Source organism: Lepidochelys olivacea (genome assembly GCF_965140295.1).
Source record: "Lepidochelys olivacea isolate rLepOli2 genome assembly, chromosome: 2".
NCBI classification, from domain to species: domain Eukaryota; kingdom Metazoa; phylum Chordata; order Testudines; family Cheloniidae; genus Lepidochelys; species Lepidochelys olivacea.
In genome coordinates, this window is record NC_140412.1 from 109,483,593 (window position 1) to 109,510,154 (window position 26,562).

Here is a 26,562-nt window from a genome sequence, read left to right on the forward strand (position 1 = left end):
TTCAGTTAAGCTGTCTGTTGTGTGGAATAGGGCATTATATAATCATTTACTAAAACTGCCAATAAGCAGTTGCTGTTTCCAGAAAAGGACAGTCATGTTATTGTGTGAGGCACATTGCAGAATTCCTCCAGATTCATGAAAAGATAGAAAATTCAAGCATTCTGGTTGGGAGCATTAAACACTGGAACTTAGCTGTAAACTTGACTAAGACTTAAAATATGTATTATTAAAAACCATTTAGACCTGAATTCCACAATCTGATAGACGGGGTGGATCCCACATAAGCAACTAACCAAATAGGGTTAAATTCTGGCCCCACTAGAGTTAATGGCAAACCTCCCATTAGACTTCAGTAGGTCCAGGATTTTATCAGTAATTTGATGACTGAAAGGTGGCAATTCTTCTGCACTCCAGACTACTTTATGCTGCATCCAAACCACTTTTGCACTGGGGCTAACAGACCTGTTTTAATACTAAACACTGGAATGCAGGTTTTATCCACCTTTGCCTTTAATTAGGCGTTGCAGCCTGTGGAGACTAAAGGTCTCAGCATTGTGTTGGGATCAAGAAGTAGCATTGCAGTTTGAAGTGTATGTGTGGGAGTTGATTCCCTATTGCATGGAGCACAGTTCTTTAAGGGGTTCCCTGGCTGCAGCGTAGAGGGCAGGATGGGGCCAGAAGATTTATGGCTATACAGATCTTCCAGTTCTTGGTCCTGTGCATACACTGGCAGCAAAGAGGCTACTTCAGCCATTGTCTACAGGCATGTCAACTCCACAGCCTGTGGAAGGACATTTGTGACCTTCCTGCGGACATACTTAACACCTAGCCAGCAACCTGGGCTGGCTGTTCATCTCACGATTTGGGCCTATGGTATTGTAGCATGCAGCCGAAAGGTATTGTAGCATGTAGAAAGCCCGAACAGCAGTAGACATTAAGGCAAGAAGGGACTAAATATAAGTTTTCTTATTTAGTTCTAGCAATCTGGCACCAGCAGTGAGCACTTGTTATTGATCTAGTAGCAGACACTTTCTTGTTCAATAAAAGAAGTAAAACAACAAGCAGAGTTGTTTTTAGATTGTTAGGATCAGAAACCAAGACTTGGAAGCCTCTGTTTCCAGGAGCTTGTCAGTGAAGTGGAAGGTTAGGGGAAAGGTCCATATTTTTCTGGTTAGAATACTGCTTTTAGATTAGACTGCATCCCTGAGTTGTACTTCAGGGTTATCCCTGAATTTGTACCTAATCTCATAACACTTTGTAAGAGAGACCAAGACCAATTTTGAATCTCGAGACAGAAATGCTGACTTCATTTTATAAAAATGAAAAGCTCAGCTTTATCTTCAGTTTTCTTGATCAGGCTTGTCATTTATAATGGAACTAGGCAGAAAAATCTAGCAGTGTTTATACTTTCATTTTTTCCTTCCAATATTTATAGGCTTGGCTGTATTTAGAGACCTAAAGGTTATGAGTCCTTCCTGTCTTCTCAGTATGCACAGAGAAAGGGCTTTTGACAGAGGCAGATTAAAAGCAGGATCTTTGAAATCCAGACCCAATTCTCAGAGGGGTTCCAGAGCAAGACAGAACCCTGATTTGCTCCGTGGGAAAGAATGCAGCAAGAGCTGCTGCCCATGGAATTCCACTGGGCTTCCTGAATAAGGAAGAACAATGAGTCTTCTAGGAAGAGCATAGTGTGTGAAGATGGGCTGGGTGAGTGTCCAACCTGACATGAACCAGGCCTCCATTTCTGTAGGTTGTTTGTACATCTCAGTATTTGATGTGCAGAGACAGTCTGGTATTAAGTGAGGCACTGAGCTGTGAGATCAACACAGAACCTTGTATAGGGGGTGTTCAAAAGTCATCACTAAAACTTAACGTTTACCAAATCTTAATAAAAAAACCAGAAACTTGAATTTGAGACACTGCAGTAGTTCCTCCCCACAAGTATAAGGAAATGGTTGTATCTGTGATACTGCACTATGTGGCAAATACTGATACATGTTAATTAGGGATGTCGATTAATCGCAGTTAACTCACACGAGTAACTCAAAAAAAGTAATCGCAATTAAAAAAAGTAATCGCGATTAATCGCAATTTTAATCACACAGTTAAACAATAGAATACCAATTGAAATTTATTAAATATTTTGGATGTTTGTATACATTTTCAAATATATTGATTTCAATAACACAGAATTCAAAGTGTATAGTGCTCACTTTATATTATGTTTATTACAAATATTTGCACTGTAAAAATAATAAACAAAAGAAATAGTATTTTTCAGTTCACCTCATACAAGTGCTGTAGTGCAATCTCTTTGTTCTGAAAGTGCAGCTTACAAATGTAGATTTTTTTTGTTACATAACTGCACTCAAAAACAAAACAATGTCAAACTTTAGAGCCGACAAGTCCACTCAGTCCTACTTTTTGTTCAGCCAGTCTCTCAGACAAACAAGTTTGTTTACATGTATAGGAGATAATGCTGCCTGATTCTTGTTTAAAATGTCACCCGAAAATGAGAACAGGCATTCACATGGCACTTTTGTAGCCAGCAGCACAAAGTATTTACATGCCAGATATGCTAAACATTCATATGCCCCTTCATGCTTTGGCCACCATTCCAGGGGACATGCTTCCATACTGATGACACTCGTTAAAAAATAATTAGTTCATTAAATTTGTGACTGAACTACTTGGGAGAGAATTGTATGTCTCCTGCTCTGTGTTTTACCCGCATTTTGCCATATATTTCATGTTAGAGCAGGCTCGGATGATGACTCAGCATGTTGTTCGTTTTAAGAACACTTTCACTGGTACCTTCTTTGCATTTTGTCACATCAGCAATGTGAGATTTCTAAAGATGGCTACAGCACTCCACCCAAGGTTTAAGAATCTAAAGTGCCTTCCAAAAGCTGAGAGGGATGAGGTGTGGAGCATGCTTTCAGAAGTCTTAAAAAAGCAACACTCTGATGCAGAAACTACGGAACCCGAACCACCAAAAAAGAAAATATCAACCTTCTGCTGGTGGCATCTGACTCAGATGATGACAATGAACATGCATCAGTCCACACTGCTTTAGATCTTTATTGAGCAGAACCCATTATCAGCATGGACGCATGTCTTCTGGAATGGTGGTTGAAGCATGAAGGGACATATGAATCTTTAGCACACCTGGCACATAAATATCTTGCAAAGCCGGCTACAACAGTGCCATGCAAACACCTGTTCTCACTTTCAGGTGACACTGTAAACAAGAATTGGGCAGCATTATCTCCTGCACATGTAAACAAACTTGTTTGTCTGAGCGATTGGCTGAACAAGAAGCAGGACTGAGTGGACTTGTAGGCTTTAAAGTTTGACGTTGTTTTGTTCTTGAGTGCAGTTATTTTTTGTGCATAATTCTACATTTATCATGAAAGTTGAACTTACAAAGAGATTGTACTACAGTACTTCTATTTTTCAGTTCACTTAATACTATTTCTTTTATTTTTACAGTGCAAATATTTATAATAAAAATAAACATAAAGTGAGCACTGTACACTTTGTATTCTGTGTTGAAATTGAAATCAATATATTTGAAAATGTGGGAAACATCCAAAAACATTTAAATAAATGGTATTCTATTATTGTTTAACAGCGCGATTAATCTCGATTAATTTTTTTAATCGCTTGACAGCCCTAATTTTAATGCAACCCTGGTATGTGTATGTTTTAGTTTCATAATAATTAGAAAAACCCTTTCTATTCATTGTTCTTTACTAGATTTTTTTTCCACCCTAAGAATTTTCTTATTGTTTATTGAGCATTGTCATTGTGTTCAGTGTCTGACAGACATGTAAAAATAAATGACGCCTGCCACAGTCTAATTTGAATAGTTTGCATTGATGTTACAGCTGATGCAGTCAACAATGCAGCTGGCTATGGGTTCAGTGGTGTTGATGAGCAAGGCAATTTCCATTGGGATCTGCTATCCAACTTAAATATATGGAACATTGAGGTGAGTTAAAAGAAACAAAATCATGGTATAATTATGGAGTGATGATTATGATGTGGTTCATTAGTAACAGGGATACATTTTTCTCTGCCAAAGGTGTGTCTAGAATTAGTGATTTTGAATTTTATCTTTTGGACATATAAATTGTATTGGTCACACTTCATAGGAAGGTTACATTTGTAAATAGTTTCTAAAGAGCTAATAATGTTTTAATAAACCATTAATTATTGTAGAGTTCAGCAGGTCAATAGATTGCTTATAACAATGATTTATAACCATGATAGCATCTTCTATTTATGCGCTTGTAACAATCTGTTTTTACTGTTTTTAGTATTTGTATTGCAATAGCAGGTAGAGGACGCACCTGAGATTAGGGCTCGTCTGTGCTAGGTGATGTACAAATACACTGTAAGAGACAGGGCAGGCCCCAAAGAGCATATGTTCTAAATGGAAAAGACAGACAAAGGGCAGAAGAGGAAACAGATACAGAACGGTGAGGTGACCTGCCCAAAGTCACAGAATATGTCAAGGAACGAGACAGAAATAGAATTAAGAATTACTCCTACCTCAGTTCCCTTCCATTAGACCACACTGTTTCTCAGAACATCTGTAATGTATTCTTCATGTCAGTGGCATGCTTTTAACATGCATTAGTCCCTTACAAAATATTTATAAAGGTACCCTTACCATAAAGTGTGACCAACTTATTTCCTGTTAGTTTGTCGCCTAGGATAAATATCTTCTGAGTGCTAATTGCATGAGAAAATGTCTAGGAGTCTGGAATAGGCCATTCCCAATTTCTCCTTCTACAGATTTATTTTCACAGAATAACAGGAGCTCTCCATCTACAATTCATGATTTATTATTTTAGAAGGAAAAGCAGAGGAAACCAATGAGTTAACTGCATTGTAGCTTAGTGATCTATCAAAAGACACAGTCTGGTAACTCATCTCTAAATTTTAGGGGCCCCTATAATTCTCAGTGGAAAAGTTGAGAACCATCACTATACCCTCTCCCTTTCATCTTCCCTTTTTTATGCTTGTCTTAGCCCTTGCCCAAGCTTGCATCCATCACTCTTGGAGTATTTTTCCTTGCTCCTTTTTTGCAGCACCCACAGTGGCTGCACAGCTCAAGTGTAGAAGCACTCGCAGCCAATTGCAGATGAAAATGCACTCAGCTTCCCCCTTGCCCCCAGGACCTGAGTGGGGAATCTAAAATAGATTGAAAACAGGAATGGGAGTGCTCACTGTATCAGTCAGAGAGGAGGAGAAACTGGGGAGGAATGTCGCTAAGCAAGAGAAGCTGTGAGTTCCCCAGTACTTTAACCCATTCGCCTATCCTGTAGACCTCATGCACCCTTCCCCTCTCTGGGTCATATGGGCTATGGGGGAGGGTCTGGAGAGGGGACTCCCTTGGCAGGATAGGAGCAATGAGGCCATATCAGCCCCAGAACCTCTGTGATGCCACAGCCTCATTTCCATTTTGAACTTCCCTTTGAACTGATGCTGTCTGGTCTGGCTGTCCTTATGGAGAAGGCTCCTCTAAGAGCACAACCTGTAGGAAGAGTCCCACGGGGGGAGGCCCTGGTGGATGGAGGGAGGTCTGAAACGACGGGAGGCCACAAGGTGCAGGCTCATTTTTTTTCCCCCAGAGTGGGGCAGGCAGGGTTAAATATTAAACGGGCCCATGGGATTGTGGTTGAATAGGAAATTTTAAAAGGCTGATTTTTTTATAAGCTGGTGACTTGGGGGTTATGGTGGGGGAGGAGATAAATGATTCAGAAGACACCTAATTGCTCTTGATGTTAGTCTAAATAAGTGTCCTCTCATTACTAGTCCTCCCTTTTGCTTCTTGCCTTTGGTTTGTAATGCTCACTTGTTGCACCTTGCCTTTAATGGGACTGTGAGCTCTTCAGGGCTGGGACAGCATTTTCCTGAATATTTGTATGTCACCTGTCACCGTGGAAACCCCCTCCTGAGGGGGATTCTTTTAGGTACTGTACAATACATGTCAAATAGTAAGAGCCACCTACGTGTGTAAAGCACTTCTGCATTTGAGCCGAGTGCTAAATGTGGCTGCTGCTGGCACCATTTGATCATGGCCAGGTGAAAATACACTCAGTGCAGGTAGCAGACTGTCAATTAGGAAGTGTTGTGAAGTCTTTTAGGCACAATGAAAGACTAAGTATGTGTGGAAGCCATCAAAGATTTGAGGTAACTTCATCACTGATCCCCTCTATGGTCTGCCCAAAGAATGCCCGCTCAGGCTGTAGCCAGAACCTCTCTCTGAGCAGAAACCCACATCCATCTCCCTTCTGACCAGGGATTTAGGTTAGCAGCCCCCTTGCGGTCACTGTGATTCTCTTCAGCAGATCTGACCAAAGGTCCAGCCTCCGCACTTGATTTCTCTCCAAGGGCTATGGCCAGGGATTATATGTTGCAGATGGATCCTTCACAGCAGAGTACATTTGAGGATGAAAACATAAAAAGATCTAATACATACTAAGGGTACCTGGGGGGAGTCTGGCAGATCAGAATCCTTCCAACCCTTCAGCAGGGCGGGGTCCCCTTTGGACAAAAGGCTCCTGTCTGTTTGTTGAATCAAAAACAAGGCTCTTCTGTCAGGATAAACTCAGTCTTTTACATCAAAGGCCCTTTCTGTGTCTCTTGCCTCTGGCATTTGCCTGATCCAGTATATGCAAACCACTCCCGGGGGTGGTATTTCTCTGGAGCTATTTCTAGTCCGAAGAACTGCAGTAATTATGCCCCAGTGTTTTTAGTTTTTGGAGGCGCTTTTGTAACCTTTCTGCATGGAGTGGAATACACTTCCTAGCTCACAATGATCCGTATAACCTTCACAAAGGTAATACAGTAGTCCCCAAAAGATACTGCTTGTGGCTGCAATATCTGTAACCGAAGGTTTGAGGAGAACCCTGCCAGGGAGCTTTCCATTTTGACAGCCAGCTTGACTGGCTGCTCTCTTGGAAACACAGAGGGGAAAAAATCAACGCTTGTCAAGTGAAAAAGGACAACATTGATAGAAGCAAGGAAATACAGTTCCTTTCTCTAGCTGGTACTATAATGCAATTAAGTTGTGTCTGTCAATTAGGGTTATTTTAATTTAACTCTTAGAACACTGATGAAGATTGCTCTAACCTCCAGTATTTTGGACTGAGGTGCAAAAGCACTCAAGTACTTTTGGGCCCCTCTCCTGCCCTACTCCAGTTCACACTTCCCTTGGGTCTCTTAGAAGACCTTGTGAGCTTTGGAAGAGCCCTTTGACCCTATACTGGCATTGGTACAAATGCTGCTGGAATAGTGTGTCCATTTCTGGTGCCCACAGTTCACGAAGGATGTTGATAAATTGGAGAGGGTTCAGAGAAGAGCCACAAGAATGATTAAAGGTTTAGAAAACATACCTTCCAGTAATAGACTCAAAGAGCTCAATCTGTTTAGTTTAACAAAACGAAGGTTAAGGGGTGACTTCATTATCTACATGGGGAACAAATATTTAACAATGGGCTCTTCAGTCTAGCAGAGAAACGTATAATAAGCTCCATGGCTGGAAATTGAAGCTAGACAAATTGAGACTGAAAATAAAGCATAATTTTTTAACGGTGAGAGTACTTAACCATTGGAACAATTTACCAGGGGCATGGTCCATCACTGACAATTTTTAAATCAAAACTGGATGTTTTTCTAAAAGATCTGTCTAGGAATTATTTTAGGGAAATTCTATGGCTTGTGTTCTACAGGAGATCAGATTTGATGATCACAATGGTCCCTTTTGGCCTTGGAATCTATGAAGCTCTGGTGCAGAAAGCCACCTCCTCATGTGATTTATGTTTGCAACTAGAAAGCAGCAGTTCCCTTGGAGAGCCCATATTGAGAACCACTTCACAGCATTTTCATTGGTGCTGTCGGATTACTTCTAAGGGAGACTTTCACTCCTTTTAGTCTGGGCTGCACTTTAGAGTGCATTCAAGCAGTGAGCAGTAAAGAGACTTCTCTGGTGCTTTTTATTAACAAAGCAAACCTTTAAGGTTTGTTCAGGATGTTAGGTTATCAACTTATTACAAAGGAAAAACTGGACTGAGAATATAGCACACATTAAAATGATCCAAAATTCACTTGGAGCGTTGTTTCTGGAGCGAGTTTCCCTTAAGGGTACACTTCTCATTACAGTAAGCCACCAGGAAACTACAGTAAATAAATAACCTCCAAGTTCTGACATGAACCTAAACGACAAAGCAAAACTGAAACGCCATGCTTAACTCAGCCAGTTTTGCTAAAGTATGGCAGCCTGTCTGGTATATTAGATCACCCATTATTTGGAGACCTCTCTGACATCTAATCACAATAAGGTGAGTTACAGTTGGACTTTTTCAGTCTTAACTCTGAATATCCTGGCTTTTCCTAATTCGTCTCTTTACCTTAAACCCATTCTAGTATGGTTTCTCTCTGTTTAATTTCCACTATATAATTTCCACTTATTTCCTGTGGTCCTCCAACCATGAGAGGGGCATAAAGGGCTTATTGAGTCAACAGATTGAAGTAGTCACTGCAGAGTGGTTATGTAACTGCTCTGTGGGCTTGCCTCCCCTTTCCCCATTGGTATCTCCCTACAGCCCGGCTCAGTTTCTCAAGGTGCACTCTGGGCTGAAGATTTGGCCCTAAGTTCATGTACTAAAAATACTTTCCATTTTTTCTTGAGAACAAGTTCATTTATCTGTCTCCCTACCCTCAAGAAGGCATTTATTTTAGAAACCTTTTGTTTTCATAGCACTCTAGGGATTTCCAGTTCACCTAATTTCCAGTCCACCTAAGGTTTAAAGATTAAAAAGCAGTTGTTTGTAAGTTGAAGAATTGGGTTGGTATGAATATCTGAAATTAGAAAACCTTTTTTGGCTTTTTCCATAATTTGAAAGATAGCCAAACACTGTTGTTTTGTTTTATAATAAAAAGTGAGATTTTTAAATTGAGTGGCAAGTGTCAGCCATGAGTAAGTTCTTATGGCTGAGTTATAAACCCCAAAACATGTTTATAATGGAAATGTTGACACACCCTTGACTGTAGCTAGCTACTACTACTAGCATACTGCATGTAAACCTCTCAGTTTAAAATCCAGGTAGAGACTGGCATTGTCCTGTACATTCCAAAGCCAGTGTGAGATGTTAACTTTCTTCTCTCTCCTAGACTGCAACAAGTTTCAAAATGTACATTGAAAACTGGAACATTCAGACAGCTGCCTGGCTAAAGCGGTAAGAACAGTAAAACAGTCAATTGCTCATGAGACGCAGTTACTTTTAGGTGGTACTGTTGGCTAGTAATTCTAACTGGTGAATCTGATAAATGTACAACAGCCTCTCGGTCTCTTTCATTTCTCCCTGTGACTGTAAGAACTTGTGTGCTACAATGTTTTTGGTGCTCTGAAGTTCTTATTGCTACATGTTTGGAATGACCACATTTACTCAAGAGCAGCAAAGCCATGAGTGAGCTATACAGGTCTTCCTAAATAACATTTTTATAGCACCTCTCACTGTCCATATTTTGTCTTCGTTACCCATCTGTATTATTTTGCTAGGAGTTTATCATATTTTATCTCTCTCTCCCTTGCACTTGAAATTGATTTATTATTATTGGAGATAGGCCTGAATTGGGTCTAAACTCGTTCTCCAGTTGGAACTTTGGGAAATCTTGGGTCCTGATTCAAACTTCGTAGCCTCAATATAATCTGTTGCACAGGCACCAGTCACCACATACTTCAGGTGCCAATTTAGGTCTGTCTTTATAATATGCCAACTTGAGAAGCACAAAGTAAATTTTGTCCAACACTAGGGAATTTGATTTCAGACTGTCATCACTATGGCTTACTGTAAATAGTAATATTAATCCAAATTTTGTAGCTCAGTCCTGTCTCTGGTACTGTGAAAACAATGCTTTGGTATGTGAAAAGTCTGGTTCAAGTCAACTGATGTGACCTCCAAAATACAGGAGTTTATATACTGTTTGTCCTAACTGTTTTTGGTGTAAAAATATGGATCTGAAAAATCTGTTTCTATTGTTTTTCGTGAGTGAAGTAAACAATGTTTTTGGGTAAATAAACTACCATGATCATTTCTTAGGACCATTGCATTCTGAGTTAAAACTCAGATGTTGCAAGATTCTTAGGGTCCTGTTGCTGTGTTTCTGAACTACGCACATGGAACCATTCAGCTACGTCTTCCTTAGCTGCTAGTTTAAGTCAGCATAGGTCCATTGATTTACACTAGCTAAGGAACTGGCTGGCTGTGATGTAGGGTACGGGCAGTGGCTGATAATATTCTGCCTAAAGAATATTGAAATAGAAAAGGAACTGTGAGTATGTTGCTTTCAAACTCCCACCCACTCTTGAATATCAGTCAAGTTTCTCAGGATACATACAGAGTTCTGGATGGGAAAATGCTGGCATGGTAAATGAGAACCCGCCTTATGCCATATTATTTATGCTCTCTCTGATATATAGAGAGGGCATAAATAATATGGCATAAGGCGGGTTCTCATTTACCATGCCTATATATAAGTTTAAATTCCATGATGATTAATTAAATCGCAAGAGAATGCCTTACTCGTGCAAGTAATCCAGTTGACCCTCATGTAAATGAAGGTTTGCAGGACTGGGCCCCTGATACATAAAGGAGATCAGAAATGTATCTTTAAGATTCAAGGAGATCTGTATTGTTCAATCTGCTGTTTTCTGTTTGTTTCATTTCTTCCCAGTGTTTGCTATGACAGGGCTCCATGGTACCCCACAGCCTTAACATTTATCCTGTCAGCCCTGTGGCATGGTGTTTATCCTGGATATTACTTTACATTCATTACCGGAATCCTTATGACATTAGCATCCAGAGCAGTACGTAGCCTTTATTGTTCTCTTCAGAGGCTTATGTTAGATTACTGTAAAGCTTTCAGTGCTGGGTGTTTATATACCTTTGACATACTGAGCCATTTTCATCCCTGGTACAACACCGTTGACTGTACACGAGGGATGAATCCATGTAACACCTTTTTCTGTTGAGATGATCCTCATTGAAATGTTGATCTATACTGCAATAATTGTAGGTGCTTCCTATAATTACAACCAGCCATTGTTCCTATTGATTCAGCTGAGCAGGGACTGTGATGCTGGACTTGGCTACAGTCCTAGAGAGAGAGGTGAGGGGCTATGCAAAATGCTAGTGGTCAGTCATACACTTTGTGCATAGGTTCATTTGTCTCATAATTGACCTGGTCAGGTAGAAAGAGCCTCCATCTCATCTGTGTATTGTGATTATTCTGTGTAAAGTACAGACCTCATAGACTGGATTGAGCCAACAGTTGGCTGCAGGCTGTATAGGCATGTCTTTGTAGACCACACCAGTTTCTCCAGACTATGTACTTTCATTTTTTAAAAAAAGAAAAGCTTCTGACCTTTATGGTTGCAAAAAAAGAATTCTGAATGGGACCGCAGTGCATTGTTGACTAAATCTGCAGATAGATCACACAAAACAGTATGTCTGAGAACTTTGAACTGGCCCCATTTGTTGCAGAAGAATGTTAACTTTGGATCCTAATGATGACAATTTAATTTTACAGCATTACTAACTGTATCACTGCTGGTCATTCTAGTGGAAACATCCACTGTGAAGAGATTGGAGAGCACCATCACTTTTACCTATAGTCTGACGTTGGGTATATATCCATATCAGTTTGACTAAGTTCCATAAGTGAATAAAGCTGGCAATCAATAATAGTTACCATAATACTGTACCACAATAATACTTTGCACTTAATTTGACCCTTCCTTGTGAAGATGCATTCCACAGATTAAAACAAATACCCCCCCAAAAAAAATATTAAAAAAACCCTCTCCAAATAAAACAGCATCTGTAGAAATCCAAAATGCTTGCAGGCATAAGCAACTGCTAGAGAGTGTAACTCCTCTCTGTTGTACATTTTATAAGCAGTGGTCCGATTCATCCAAAAAAGAACAAAATTGCCAATAGATGCCCATTGGAGAGACAGCCTGGTCCAGTAGTTATAGAACTCAGGAGATCTGAGATCTATTCCCAGTTCTATCACTGACCAGCTTTGGGACCCTGGGCATGTCATTTGAGCATTTGTGTGCCTCCATTTCCTCTCCCACTTTTAGTCTGTCCTGTCTATCCAAACCATAAATTCTTTGGAGCATAAGTATGTGGTATGTTGAGGCCTCTAGGTATCATTGTTATACAAATAATACAATATAAATAATAATGGATGAAGAGTTTTATAGATGTGAAGTGAGTCTGCGTGTGTTTACTAAGAAATCTAGGGTTGGGGTTTTTTTTAATCCTCTTCTCCCTGATTTGTAGATAAGGAACAATTACAGACATTACTTCCTGTCTTCAAAGTCGCTCAAGGTGGTCTATGACATTGTCACATGGTTTGTCACTCAACTGGCTGTCTGCTATACTGTTGCACCTTTTGTTATGCTGGCTGTTGAGCCCACGATTAAGTTATACAAGTAAGTTTCCTCCTTTTAACTCTTATACCTTAAACCTGTAGCCAGGGGGCTTTGTTTAATAAGCCAACCTGTCAAGGGAGCTGATTAGAATTTTGCCATCATTTGGAGGGAATCCAACAGGTTATTTAATAACATCAGGAGTGATTTCATCTGTATAACTTGATGAATTCATTTAACCATGCTAGAATAATTTTCCTTTTCTTTCTCAGTTTAGTTTAGGGGTTTTTTTTTAAATTCGTGTTTGACCTGACTTTCCATGCGTTGGCTGCTGCCCTGTTCAGAGCATCCCAGTACCAATTATTAACAAGACCAAAGGACGGGGTGGGTAGGAATGAAATTAACCTTATATTGGGAAATGTCTAGGTGAGAAAACAACTAACTTCCAGTTGTAAAATGCTCATGAGAAGGGATTCTGAATTGATCAGCAGGGCATAAAGATACATGGTTGATTCATTGTATATTAAAATAATTTTGTTGCTTTGCACTCTTATTTTATGTGCAGTTACTTCTCTAAGTATTTTAAAAATGAGATAAAAGGGTAGTTCTGAAGATTATGTATAGTGAAGCATAAAATGAGTTGAAAAGAGAGATTTGACTAAATTACTTTACTTTTCTTCCATTTTATGGTCAACCTTGTCTAACACAGAATAACAGTTTTTGGCTGAAAAAAGAGACATTCCATTACTTGATCATAAAAGACTGAAAACTATTAGTCAAAAGAGCAGCTGTGAGTGAGTCTGTTTGAGGGGTTTTGAATGCTGTCCTTTTTTTATAAAAAAATGAAAATGTTTAGATAAGTTTTCTCCTTACTTAAACAAAACTATTAAAATGCCAACACCAATCTGAAGCTTGTATCAATGTTGGCAAGATTCATTTCTGGCTGCCATTTTAATGTCTCATTGTTCTGTCTTTAGCAACAGCAACAAATAAAAAAAGATAAGGGCTATCTCAGTGTAAAAATATTGAATGTGACAAACTCATGAACACTTATGAATTTGCTCAAAGCGCAAAATTTTGCCCTTTTTGCCACCAAAGGCCATTTGAGGTGACAAAATACCAACATCTTAACCTAAATTCCGTTAATAAATACTTGTAAAGAGATCGCAGTTACCATGCAATACATGCGAAGGAAAAACTGTCAGTTTTAGTTTAGCACAGCTCTGACCATAGATGGTACCTACACAACCTGCTGCCTATTAATTTCATTTGGTGACCCCTAGTTCTTGTGTTATGAGAAGTTGTAAACAACACTTCGTTATCTACTTTCTCTACACCAATCATGATTTTATAGACCTCAATCGTATCTCCCCTTAGCCGTCTCTTTTCCAAGCTTAAAAGTCCCAGTCTGATTAATCTCTCCTCATATGGAAGCTGTTCTATACCCCTAATCATTTTTGTTGCCCTTTTCTGAACCTTTTCCAGCTCCAATATATCTTTTTTTAGATGGGGCTTCTACATCTGCACACACTATTCAAGATGTGGGCGTACCATGGATTTGTATAGAGGCAACATGATATGGAGGCACTGGGTCGCGGTGGCTCTGACCAGCATCACCAACCTGTCCGTTAAAGTCCTGTCAGTGGTGCTGCTGAGTTAAGGCAGGATAGCTCCTACCTGTTCAGACACCGTGCTGCGCCCCAGAAGTGGCCAGCGGCGGGTCCGGCTCCTAGGCGGGGGGGAGGGAAAGGGGGCACGGGGCTGTGTGTGCTGCCCCTACCCCGAGCACTGGCTCTGCACTGAGCTGAGGGGGTCGGTGCCTATGGGCGAGAGCCACACGGAGCTGCTTGCGTGCCTCCACCTAGGGGCTGGACTTGCTGCTGGCTGCTTCTGGGGCGCAGAGTGGTCCGCAGTGCCAGGATAGGTAGGAAACCTGCCTTAGCACCCCTGCTGTGCCACTGACTGGGAGTTGCCTGAGGTAAGCCCGCACCCCAACCCGTGACCCAATCCCCTGCCCCAGCTTTGAGCCCCCCCAAACACAGAGCCCCCTCCTGAACCCCAAACCCCTCATCCCTGGCCCCACCTCAGAGTCTGCACCCAGAGCCCTGACCCTCTCCCACACCCCAACCCCCTGCCCCAGCCCAGAGCTCCCTCCCACACCCTGAACCACTCATTCCCAGACCCAGCCCTGAGCCCCTCCCACACCCTAAACCCCTCATCCCCAGCTCCGTTGGGTCATGGGTATTAACAATTTTCTTCAGCTGGGTTGCCAGAAAAAAAGTTTGAAAACCACTGCTCTAGATCCTGCATTTGCAATCAGTCCAAGGGAAATCCCTCCGACTACACAGTTTAACCCTGTTTAAGCTTTGCCATGCAACAGATTGCCTTGGGAAATAGCTTCTATTGCCTCCAGTTATCTCACTCCATGAAGGGGCTTAATTGCTTCTTTCCTTTAGCCCTGAAGAAGGGTAATTACCCACCTATTGACTTTAATCAGGTCTGTGATTGATCCGTGGATCAAAGACAGCTGGATGGTAGCCATTAACACCTCCCAGTATAACAGTCTTTTAAATCTTGCACTCCCCACTGGATCCCCCACATGTTCAATTCATTATCCAGAGAAGCATATTATTATATTTTTAAGGTCAGGCTTGACAAAGCCCTGGCTGGGATGATTTAGCTGGAGATTGTTCCTGCTTTGAGCAGGGGGTTGGACAAGATGACCTCCTGAGGTCCCTTCCAACCCTGATATTCTATGATTCTATGATTTCTGTGTGTTTCACTGCCTGAGCATAGGAAGGTAATGTATGAATTCATGGGATTTTCAAACAAGGCGACTTGAGCTGAGTGCAAGGTGACTGTGTGCCTTTGGAGTAGGACATTGTGGACACGTCTGTGGGTTCAGGCACCTTCCAGGGATTTTAGAACTATGAGGGAAGGAACATAGCAGGGGCACTGAAAAGTTAGGCCATTCCAGGATGGTCAGGTACTGAGTGCTAAGTGGTCAGGTGCTGGACCCATGCACAGCTCCCTGGCCTTCCTCAACCCATACGCTATGGGCCCACCAAAATAGGTATCCCATTTTCCATTTTAACTAGCTGTTGACCCTGAACACTATCAGTTATAGAAGTAAATATAGGGAAGATGTCTTTACTTTATTTAACATTGTGCCATTGTCTCTCCGATCATGATGTATTTTATGATGATGATTATATTTTATTATTTTATTAATGATCAGCAAATCTAAAAAATGTTCAGAGTTTTAATTAATTTCAGATAAGCAACCAGAAGTTTGGCTGGAAACTCTTCTGTCCTTCAGTTGCTGGTGCCATTTTTTCAGGCACAAGTTGTACTTGCACAAAAGGGAGGCTTTCTGAGAATGTATCCCTGTATATTCTTGAACAGTGGGAGATAAGCTGAGAAGGCCAGGGTTGGGTTTCTCAAACCATAATCATGGGTAGTACACCTCTGAGTCCATTTCACCTGAATTGTCAAAGTTTGGGGCTAGGGATTGGGAAAAGGGTTCTTGGTTTGGCCCCTTGTCTGATGTTACAATATACGGGAAAATACTGGCCCTGTTGAAATCCATGCCAAACTTCCATTGACTTCAGTGGGTTGGATGTCGCCATATTATAGTGTGACATACTGCTGTAAAATCCTTGTAAAATCCCAGGGCATAAAAGCCTGTCATGTATATGACTATCAGGTGCTTTGTTTTATGTCTAAACCTCTTGAATCAGATGGAGCTGGTTGTAGTGCTGAACTAATACAATTTGTAGCATTCATATGTTACTAACAAGCCTGTTATCTCTTTCTCTTTTCGTTGCTAGGTCAATGTACTTTCACATGCACATTCTAAGCCTCCTGCTGCTGCTGGTCCTACCAATCAAACCTCAAGACCACGCCATGAGGCAGCTTCAGAATCAAGTGACACACAGCTCTGTTAAACACAAGAAAGAAAAATGATACCTCAAAGAAAAACCACTGATATTGGGAAGTGAAGTGTCATACCAAAAACAAAAGGGAGAAAATAAAAAGATAATGGCATTGTTATTGCTTAATTTAAAACGCTTTGGAAAGGACAGACTGGAGCTTGGTGGACTGTATTCCAGATGACCCAGTAACAAAGATTTACAGGCTTGAGGAGCAGTGCTTCTGATTTTATAAATACAGGGACTATTTTTATGGCGTGTTTTTATATATTTAATTTTTTTCACATGTACAGATGTTTTTGATCTTTTACAGAAATGTACATTTGATAAACAAAAATTTTGAGATTAAGAAACTAATCATTTAAAAAAAAACCTAGCAAGAGTCAGCTCAGCAGCTTAGCAGACGGGTGTTCTAGGCTTCTGAGTCTTTGGCTTCCTATCCTGGCTATGGCCAGAGGGGCTCCGGGGTGTAGAACCACAGAACCTTGGCTCCTGAGACTGTTGGCATTGACTCCAGCGGAGGAGGAGGGCCAAAGCGCAGGGTGCAAGTGCTTCCCATGTGGTCCTGAACCAGGGACCTGCTGCCCGAGTTCAGCAGTTTGGAGACTCCTAATTGCTCTCAGTGACACCTGCTGGTGTGAGGGCAAATTAGTGACTTGGAAACCATTCAAGTAGATTTCTGTGAACATCGACCACTGGATTGGCCAAACTAAAATATAAAAAATAAATAAATTATATATATTAAAAAAAGAAAAAATCAAAATATCCTATCCTATGATATGCAGATTGGAACTTCTCTAGCTGAGGCTACGTCTATACTACAAGTGCTCCAATGGCACAGCTACAGCACTGCAGCTAACCGCTGTAGTGTAGGTACTTGCTACAGCGACGGAAGGGGGTTTCCACTGCTGTAGTGAATACAGCCCCTTGGGAGGCAGTAGCTAGGTTGACAGAAGAATTCTGCTGTCAACATAGTGGTGTCTACAGCAGGGTTAGGTCATCTTAATTACGTCTCTCAAGGGTGTGGATTTTTCACATCCTTGAGTGACATAGCTAGGTTGACCTAAGTTTTAGGTTTAGACCAGGCCTGAGAGACAAAGATAATTGGGATGTGACTGATGTTCAGCACTACCCTGCAGCTTTGGAGTGATATGTTTTGATGTGATACTTTTATCATGAATATAATGTAGCAATAGGGAAACCTTGCAGATTTAGTGCTTTAAAACTGTCAGTCACAGATCGAAAGCTGGAGGAAGGGTTGGGAATAGATCAACTTGTTTCTCATAATATTATGTATTGGCAAGTAGGAATTTTGTTCACACAAGGATAACAATCCATTAAAAATAAAATTAAAAGAGAACTATACAAGAGAAGGATTGTGATTATGATCAAGGGACTGAGAATCAGCAGCTCTGCTTCTGACTCACTGTGTGATCTTGGGCAAGTCACTTAACCTTCTTATGTTTCAGTTTCCCCATCTGTAAAATGGGGATAATAATACTTACCTACCTCGCAGGAGTGTTGTGAGGTTCCATTAACGTTTACACAGCGCTTTAAGAGAACAGGATAAAAAGTGCTATGTAAGTTTAAAAACTAAATCTAGTCAGAGAGGACCTCTTAAAGGAACACATGAAAATGTGCACCAAATAATTCTGTAAATATTTTTAAATGTTTTCTAAGTTGGTTTTCTCAGAATCATTTAGAAATGAAACAGTTCCCTTACATACCATTGATTTTCTTAATCTGTCTGAAGTGTAAATGAACAAAGAGTCTACCACATTTATTTTATTTTAGTTTTTGTATCAGAATAAATTCAAATTTTGCAGAATCCCTTCTTTGGGGAGAAAAATGTCAGAAACCAAAACTGAAGAATGTAAACAGTTACACTTTATGTTTCTTGATGGACTGATTTTGCTTTTCTCCCCTCCACCACCATCTTCCAAATCCCCAACAGCCTTTTAGCATAGTGTCTATTTCATGGGAAAGTTTATTTGGTGATTTCTTTTGGAGAAGAGATGGATTACTAAGATTGGTCTGAATAAACGAACTGTTTTTTGTCACTGTGTGGCCTTATTAATGGGAGGGAAGTATGAAAATCTGGAGAGAATGGGCCTGTGTCTCCTGGAGCAAGGTGAAAGATCATTACAGATACGGTGGGAACTAATCACATCTCTCAGTCTCGCATTTTACAAACACAGCGAGGTTCAGATGCTGCTGCTATTGAAATCCATGCTAAAAACTCCCATTTATTTCAATGGGAGCAGGATTCATCCCTAAATTGGTTTATTTTTTGTCATTTTTTTTGTTCTGTTTTTCAGTATTACATCTGTTTATTTAAGAACTTGCTGTGACATTTCTGTGGTGTGGTGAATCTATTCCTACATAGCTAGATCAGACCCCTACAGGAATTAGGATGTTCTCCTTGCAAAGTTTCCTCGGCATTCTTCTGTCAGGGAGGGGGTGACATTTGTGGAAGTAAGAAAGGTCCTAGCTCAAAAACCAGCCAGTAAGCAGGAAGACAAGGTGAATCCTTACAGAGGCCCTGTGTCCTTGTGTGGTTTCTGGATACCCATCAGATCTTCACCTTCCTGCTTCTTGGCAGTATGACTCCAAATTTGCTGCACTGACAGGGCTGCTGCAGCTGGCCCCACCAGTGTTCCCTCTAATTTTTCCCACCCAAGTGTGGAATGAATTTTGTTATGTGTGCCAATATGGAGGTGATGTGTCCTCCATATTGGTGCACATAACAAAATTCACATGTGGGGTGGGGCTGAGGGGTTCAGAGTGTAGGAGGGGGCTGGGGCAGAGGGTTGGGTGCAGGGGGGGGTGAGGGCTCCGACTGGGGGGCGGGCTCTGGGGTGGAGCTGAGGATGAGGGGTTTGGGGTTCAGTGGGGCTCCTCGGGGCTACAGTGGGGAGAGAAAGGACGCCCTCCCCACTAGTTTTCTCTCCCCACAGCAGCACCTGGGCTGTGGGGAGAGACATTTGTCCCCCAGTCAAGGCAGGTCCAGGCTGGGCTGGGTAAGGGCTGGAGGAGGGGTGCCTGTCCCCTGGCTGTGGCAGGTCTGGGGCTGGGCTGGGTTGGGGGCACCTGTCCCCTGGCCACGGCAGTTCCAGGCCGGGCTGGGGAGGGGCTTGGAGAGGGGTGCCTGTCCCTCAGCCGTGGCAGGTTTGGAGAGAGCTTAGGTGCCACAGCAAGTCTGGGACTGCAGCCCTGAGTGCCTGCACGGTGCCTAATAGGCAGCTACGCGGCCACGCAGCTTACAGGGGGTTTAGCCCAGGACCCACTAGAAAGGGAGGATGTAAGTACATAGGGCTGATCCAGGGCTGAATACGTCCACACAGCTGCTGGGAGGGTGCTCCCAGCATGGGTGGACATACATATGCTCTCTATGCTTGATCTAGCATGCTAAATATAGCAGCATGGCTGCAGGGTCACAGCCAGCCTAGGTTTACCATCGTGCCTGACCCTCCTAGGTACATACCTGGTATGAGGGTCTACCTTTTTGAAGCTTTGTGTTCATATTGAGAGATGTTTATACTAACGGGAATATAGAAGAAGTATTTTAGTAAATTACGTGTCACCTGCACTTAAGTCCTAGAAAGGCTTTGGGGCGGGATCAATGCAAACGCTTACAGAACCGGTAAAGTTTTTGGAAGCACTGGGCTTAGATCAGAGTAAACATTTCCAAACAGGTTAGTTTAACACCCCAAGTCCTTCAAAAATAAATAAGAAGTTCGACAGCTGGCCTACTGCCTCGTTTGCCTTTGATGCTCCTTGCAATGGGTTCTCTCTTCAGGGCCCTGTGTCTCTGTTCCATACTCCTTATCTCACTCAGCATTCAATGCATGCTATATACCACACATTGGGTTTTTTCAGCACTTCATGAAGCAAAAGCTGTTTAACTCTAATGCTTATCTGCTACTACTTTCTCACTGTATTCTTGCTAGTGCGTAAACCATCATTCTCCTGTCATAGTCCATCCTCAGACATTCAGCACCATGACTAAAACTTGAACCCTGGGGTTTCACTTCTACTGAAAAATATTCATGTGGGTTTGAGATTACCTCGGATATGTTTCCTGAATTAAAATTGTATTGTTCTTTTCAAAATGTTGAATTACAAGCAAGCAACCTTGCTGCATGAATTTTGTCCAAGAGCTGCAAAGCAAAAAGAATGATGTCTTGGAAATCATTTAAACAACTTTTTCTCTGCTGTGTTATTCTCTCTAGACTAGCCAGATCACTTGGCTCAGCATACCAATGTGATATGGCTAACCCAGCTGTGGATTTATAGTTCTGTAAGATCTGCCTTTTTAATACATGCTGAAAGGAACTTTTATTGGCCCTGGAAATAGCCTTAAAAATACAGTGCGTTCTGTCTTCCCTAATTTCTTTTCAGGTTACGGATTTAGGATCCGATTCTCCATTGCCTTGCAAGTTTGTTGTCATTTACATCTGTGCCAAATCAATGTAAAAGGCTACCACTGGTATAAATAAGTGGAGAATTCTCATTTAGTTAGCAATTCATGCCCCATTTGCACAAGTGTAAATTACTGCATGATATGCAAGGCAGTAGAGAATCAGATCATTAATGCACAATACTGGAAAATCTGTTGAACGTAGTTATTGGCTTTGCATTGCTGGTCTCTAATTAGAAGGATGTAAATTGAGCGTGGTCTTAAAAATACTGCTGTTAAATAGGTTTATGATCTAAGTCATATTTTAGTAGCCTGTAATCACTCTTTAGGCTCAGTTTGGTGCTGGAAGCAGAAAGAGATGGATATTGCAAAGAGATCCTCAAGACAGAGACAGATGATACTTGTAGGAGAGCAAGAGAAATATGGAGCCCTGAAATGGAGACAGAGAAACTAGATCCTAGAGGATGAGCAAGTGTTCTTATTCATGAATAACTTAGATGGAGCCCAAATTCCAACTGCTATTCATCAGTACATGCTCTTCTACATAAAATCTAGCACAGAACTGGGATATGCTTAGGAGGGGGAGGGAGAAAAAAGGCTGAAACTGACATTTAAGTTCAGTAAACTGAACATTAAAAAAATAGCCTCATGAATAAAAATCTTGTGGAACTGGCATTTCTGGAAGAAATTAACTTTTCTGAAACAATTTCCTCACTATATTAGAGGCACGAATGTACTTCATTTACCATTCAATATGCATGTTTCCTTTTTCCCCTCCCCACTTGTGTTTGCTCTCTTGTAGCATGCCAGGGCAGGAAGGCAGAATGCTGTGGGAGAAAAGTGATGCTTATTTCTCTCCTGTTCTGAGTGCTTCTTTCTGCATGTGTATGCTCCACGTACTTCAGATTTTAAAATCCTTTAAATTTCACCCTACTGATAAGTGCTTGTGAAACACAGCGACTGTCTGGGTGCTATAACTAAGAAATGGATCCATCTTCTATTTTAGAAATATCAAGTGAAATCCTGGCACCAGTTAGTCAATGGAAAAATTCCCATTAACTTCATGGGGCCAGGCACTTACCACCTTCCTGTCTATGTATCTCATATTTGTGAGCACCATTCAACATTGGCTTGATTTGCTGGTAATTTTTTGACTAACATTGAAGAGAATATTAAAGGAAATGCATTTGCTTGAGTAGTGTGGTACAGCATGTATTTAAAGCTTCCCAAAGGCAACTTGAAACAGTGCACCTCACACTTACTTACACAGGATGTTGTGAGAGCCATTCCACCCTAAGGGTATGTCTACACTATGAAATTAGGTCGAATTTATAGAAGTCGGTTTTTTTGAAATCGGTTTTATGTATTCGAGTGTGTGTGTCCCCACAGAAAATGCTCTAAGTGCATTAAGTGCATTAACTCGGCGGAGCGCTTCCACAGTACCGAGGCAAGCGTCGACTTCTGGAGTGTTGCACTGTGGGTAGCTATCCCACAGTTCCCGCAGTCTCCGCTGCCCATTGGAATTCTGGGTTGAGATCCCAATGCCTGATGGGGCTAAAACATTGTCGCGGGTGGTTCTGGGTACATATCGTCAGGACCCCGTTCCCACCCTCCCTCCCCCCGTGAAAGCAAGGGCAGACAATCATTTCGCGCCTTTTTTGTCTGCTGCCAGCCAAAGATGTAAAGGATCGATGGAGTGGGTCAGAACAAGAAATAGACCAGATTTGTTTTGGACTCATTTTCCTCCTCCCCTGTCTAGATCACACTGCAGTCAGTCACAGAGAAGGCGCAGCGAGGTTAATCTAGCCATGTATCAATCAGAGGCCAGGCTAACCTCCTTGTTCCAATAACAACGATAACTTTGGTGCACCATTTCTTATTGGAACCCTCCGTGCAGTCCTGCCTGAAATACTCCTTGATGTACAGGCACACCCTTTGTTGATTTTAGCTCCCTGAAGCCAACCCTGTAAGCCGTGTCGTCAGTCGCCCCTCCCTCCGTCAGAGCAACGGCAGACAATCGTTCCGCGCCTTCTTTCTGTGCGGACGCCATACCAAGGCAAACATGGAGGCCGCTGAGCTCATTTTGGCAATTAGGAGCACATCAACCACCACACGCATTATCCAGCAGTATATGCAGCACCAGAACATGGCAACGCGATACCGGGCGAGGAGGCGACGTCAGCGCGGTCCCGTGAGTGATCAGGACATGGACACAGATTTCTCTGAAAGCATGGGCCCTGCCAATGCATGCATCATGGTGCTAATGGGGCAGGTTCATGCTGTGGAACGCCGATTCTGGGCTCGGGAAACAAGCAGACTGGTGGGACCGCATAGTGTTGCAGGTCTGGGACGATTCCCAGTGGCTGCGAAACTTTCGCATGCGTAAGGGCACTTTCATGGAACTTTGTGACTTGCTTTCCCCTGCCCTGAAGCGCATGAATACCAGGATGAGAGCAGCCCTCACAGTTGAGAAGCGAGTGGCGATAGCCCTGTGGAAGCTTGCAACGCCAGACAGCTACCGGTCAGTTGGGAATCAATTTGGAGTGGGCAAATCTACTGTGGGGGCTGCTGTGATGCAAGTAGCTCACGCAATCAAAGATCTGCTGATATCAAGGGTAGTGACCCTGGGAAATGTGCAGGTCATAGTGGATGGCTTTGCTGCAATGGGATTCCCTAACTGTGGTGGGGCTATAGACGGAACCCATATCCCTATCTTGGCACCAGAGCACCAAGCCGCTGAGTACATAAACCGCAAGGGGTACTTTTCGATAGTGCTGCAAGCTCTGGTGGATCACAAGGGACGTTTCACCAACATCAACGTGGGATGGCCGGGAAAGGTGCATGACGCTCGCATCTTCAGGAACTCTGGTCTGTTTCAAAAGCTGCAGGAAGGGACTTTATTCCCAGACCAGAAAATAACTGTTGGGGATGTTGAAATGCCTATATGTATCCTTGGGGACCCAGCCTACCCCTTAATGCCATGGCTCATGAAGCCGTACACAGGCAGCCTGGACAGTAGTCAGGAGCTGTTCAACTACAGGCTGAGCAAGTGCAGAATGGTGGTAGAATGTGCATTTGGACGTTTAAAGGCGCGCTGGCGCAGTTTACTGACTCGCTTAGACCTCAGCGAAACCAATATTCCCACTGTTATTACTGCTTGCTGTGTGCTCCACAATATCTGTGAGAGTAAGGGGGAGACGTTTATGGCGGGGTGGGAGATTGAGGCAAATCGTCTGGCTGCTGGTTACGCGCAGCCAGACACCAGGGCGGTTAGAAGAGCTCAGGAGGGCGCGGTACGCATCAGAGAAGCTTTGAAAACCAGTTTCATGACTGGCCAGGCTACAGTGTGAAAGTTCTGTTTGTTTCTCCTTGATGAAACCCCCCGCCCCTTGGTTCACTCTACTTCCCTGTAAGCTAACCACCGTCCCCTCCTCCCTTTAATCACCGCTTGCAGAGGCAATAAAGTCATTGCTGCTTCACAGTCATGCATTCGTTATTCATTCATCACACAAATAGGGGGATGACTACCAAGGTATCCCAGGAGGGGTGGTGGAGGAGGGAAGGAAAATGCCACACAGCACTTTAAGCACAGCACTTTAAAAGTTTACAACTTTAAAATTTATTGAATGACAGCCTTCTTTTTTTTGGGCAATCCTCTGTTGTGGAGTCGCTGGTTGGCCGGAGGCCCCCCCACCGCGTTCTTGGGCGTCTGGGTGTGGAGGCTATGGAACTTGGGGAGGAGGGCGGTTGGTTACAGAGGGGCAGCAGTGGCAGTCTGTGCTCCAGCTGCCTTTGCTGCAGCTCAACCATACACTGGAGCATTCTGGTTTGGTCCTGCAGCAGCCTCAGCATTGAATCCTGCCTCCTCTCATCACGCTGCCGCCACATTTGAGCTTCAGCCCTGTCTTCAGCCCGCCACTTACTCTCTTCAGCCCTCCACCTCTCCTCCCGGTCATTTTGTGCCTTCCTGCACTCTGACATTATTTGCCTCCACGCATTCATCTGTGCTCTGTCGGTGTGGGAGGACAGCATTAGCTCGGAGAACATTTCATCTCGAGTGCGTTTTTTTTTCTTTCTAAGCTTCACTAGCCTCTGGGAAAGAGAAGATCCTGTGATCATTGAAACACATCCAGCTGGTGGAGAAAAAAAAAGGGACAGCTGTATTTAAAAAGACACATTTTATAAAACAGTGGCTACACTCTTTCAGGGTAAACCTTGCTGTTAACATTACATACATAGCACATGTGCTTTCGTTACAAGGTCGCATTTTGCCTCCTCCCACCGCGTGACTACCCCCTCAACCCTCCCCCCTCCCCGTGGCTAACAGCGGGGAACATTTCTGTTCAGCCACAGGCAAACAGCCCAGCAGGAATGTGTCCCTGAAGAAAAGCACCCTATTTCAACCAGGTGACCATGAATTATATCTCACTCTCCTGAGGATAACACAGAGAGAGAAAGAACGGATTTTGGTTGAATGCCAGCAAACATACACTGCAATGCTTTGTTCTACAGTGATTCCCGAGTATGTGTTACTGGCCTGGAGTGATAAAAGTGTCCTACCATGAAGGACGAAATAAGGCTGCCCTCCCCAGAAACCTTTTGCAAAGGCTTTAGGACTACATCTAGGAGAACTGCAAATGCCAGGGCAAAGTAATCCTTTCACATGCTTGCTTTTAAACCATGTATAGCATTTTAAAAGGTACACTCACCAGAGGTCCCTTCTCCGCCTGCTGGGTCCAGGAGGCAGCCTTGGGTGGGTTCAGGGGGTACTGGCTCCAGGTCTAGGGTGAGAAACAGTTCCTGGCTGTCGGGAAAACCGGTTTCTCCGCTTGCTTGCTGTGAGCTATCTACAACCTCCTCCTCCTCCTCATCTTCTTCGTCCCCAAAACCTGCTTCCGTATTGCCTCCATCTCCATTGAAGGAGTCAAACAACACGGCTGGGGTAGTGGTGGCTGAACCCCCTAAAATGGCATGCAGCTCATCATAGAAGCGGCATGTTTGGGGCTCTGACCCAGAGCGGCTGTTCGCCTCTCTGGTTTTCTGGTAGGCTTGCCTCAGCTCCTTCAGTTTCACGCGGCACTGCTTCGGGTCCCTGTTATGGCCTCTGTCCTTCATGCCCTGGGAGATTTTCACAAAGGTTTTGGCATTTCAAAAACTGGAACGGAGTTCTGATAGCACGGATTCCTCTCCCCAAACAGCGATCAGATCCCGTACCTCCCGTTCGGTCCATGCTGGAGCTCTTTTGCGATTCTGGGACTCCATCATGGTCACCTGTGCTGATGAGCTCTGCATGGTCACCTGCAGCTTGCCACGCTGGCCAAACAGGAAATGAGATTCAAAAGTTCGCGGTTCTTTTCCTGTCTACCTGGCCAGTGCATCTGAGTTGAGAGTGCTGTCCAGAGCGGTCAGAATGGAGCACTCTGGGATAGCTCCCGGAGGCCAATACCATCGAATTGTGTCCACAGTACCCCAAATTCGAGCTGGGAACGTCGATTTAAGCGCTAATCCACTTGTCAGGGGTGGAGTAAGGAAATCGATTTTAAGAGCCCTTTAAGTCGAAATAAAGGGCTTCACTGTGTGGACGGGTGCAGGTTTAAATCGATTTAATGCTGCTAAATTCGACCTAAAGTCCTAGTGTAGACCAGGGCTCACACAAAGCTGTTCCTGTCTGATTTTCTCAATAGCTGTAGTTAGAGCTTTTTGTTTTCAGTTTTAACCAAAGCACCCCAATTTTAAAACAAAACAACAAGAAAAAAAAA

General features: G+C 42.8%; 2 protein-coding genes across 2 annotated transcripts in view; one reads left to right on the forward strand and one right to left on the reverse strand.

Annotated features, from left to right (window-relative positions):
• MBOAT1 (membrane bound glycerophospholipid O-acyltransferase 1) overlaps window positions 1–18,437 on the forward strand; it is a 90,845-nt gene extending 72,408 nt beyond the window's left edge. The window contains exons 9-13 of the mRNA XM_084620976.1: window positions 3,891–3,994; window positions 9,187–9,251; window positions 10,750–10,882; window positions 12,363–12,514; window positions 16,282–18,437. Coding sequence (XP_084477102.1) covers window positions 3,891–3,994; window positions 9,187–9,251; window positions 10,750–10,882; window positions 12,363–12,514; window positions 16,282–16,417 — 590 coding nt within the window. The 3' untranslated portion in view covers window positions 16,418–18,437. The remainder of the gene's footprint in view (window positions 1–3,890; window positions 3,995–9,186; window positions 9,252–10,749; window positions 10,883–12,362; window positions 12,515–16,281) is intronic.
• Window positions 18,438–24,398: 5,961 nt separating this feature from the next.
• LOC311517162 (uncharacterized protein) lies at window positions 24,399–25,958 on the reverse strand. The gene is made up of 2 exons (XM_084621733.1): window positions 25,513–25,958; window positions 24,399–24,936 (listed from the first exon to the last, which is right to left on the reverse strand). Exons 1-2 carry the CDS (start codon window positions 25,916–25,918, stop codon window positions 24,416–24,418), a joined length of 927 nt encoding a protein of 308 aa, XP_084477859.1. The 5' UTR covers window positions 25,919–25,958; the 3' UTR covers window positions 24,399–24,415.
• Between the last annotated feature and the right edge of the window lie 604 nt (window positions 25,959–26,562).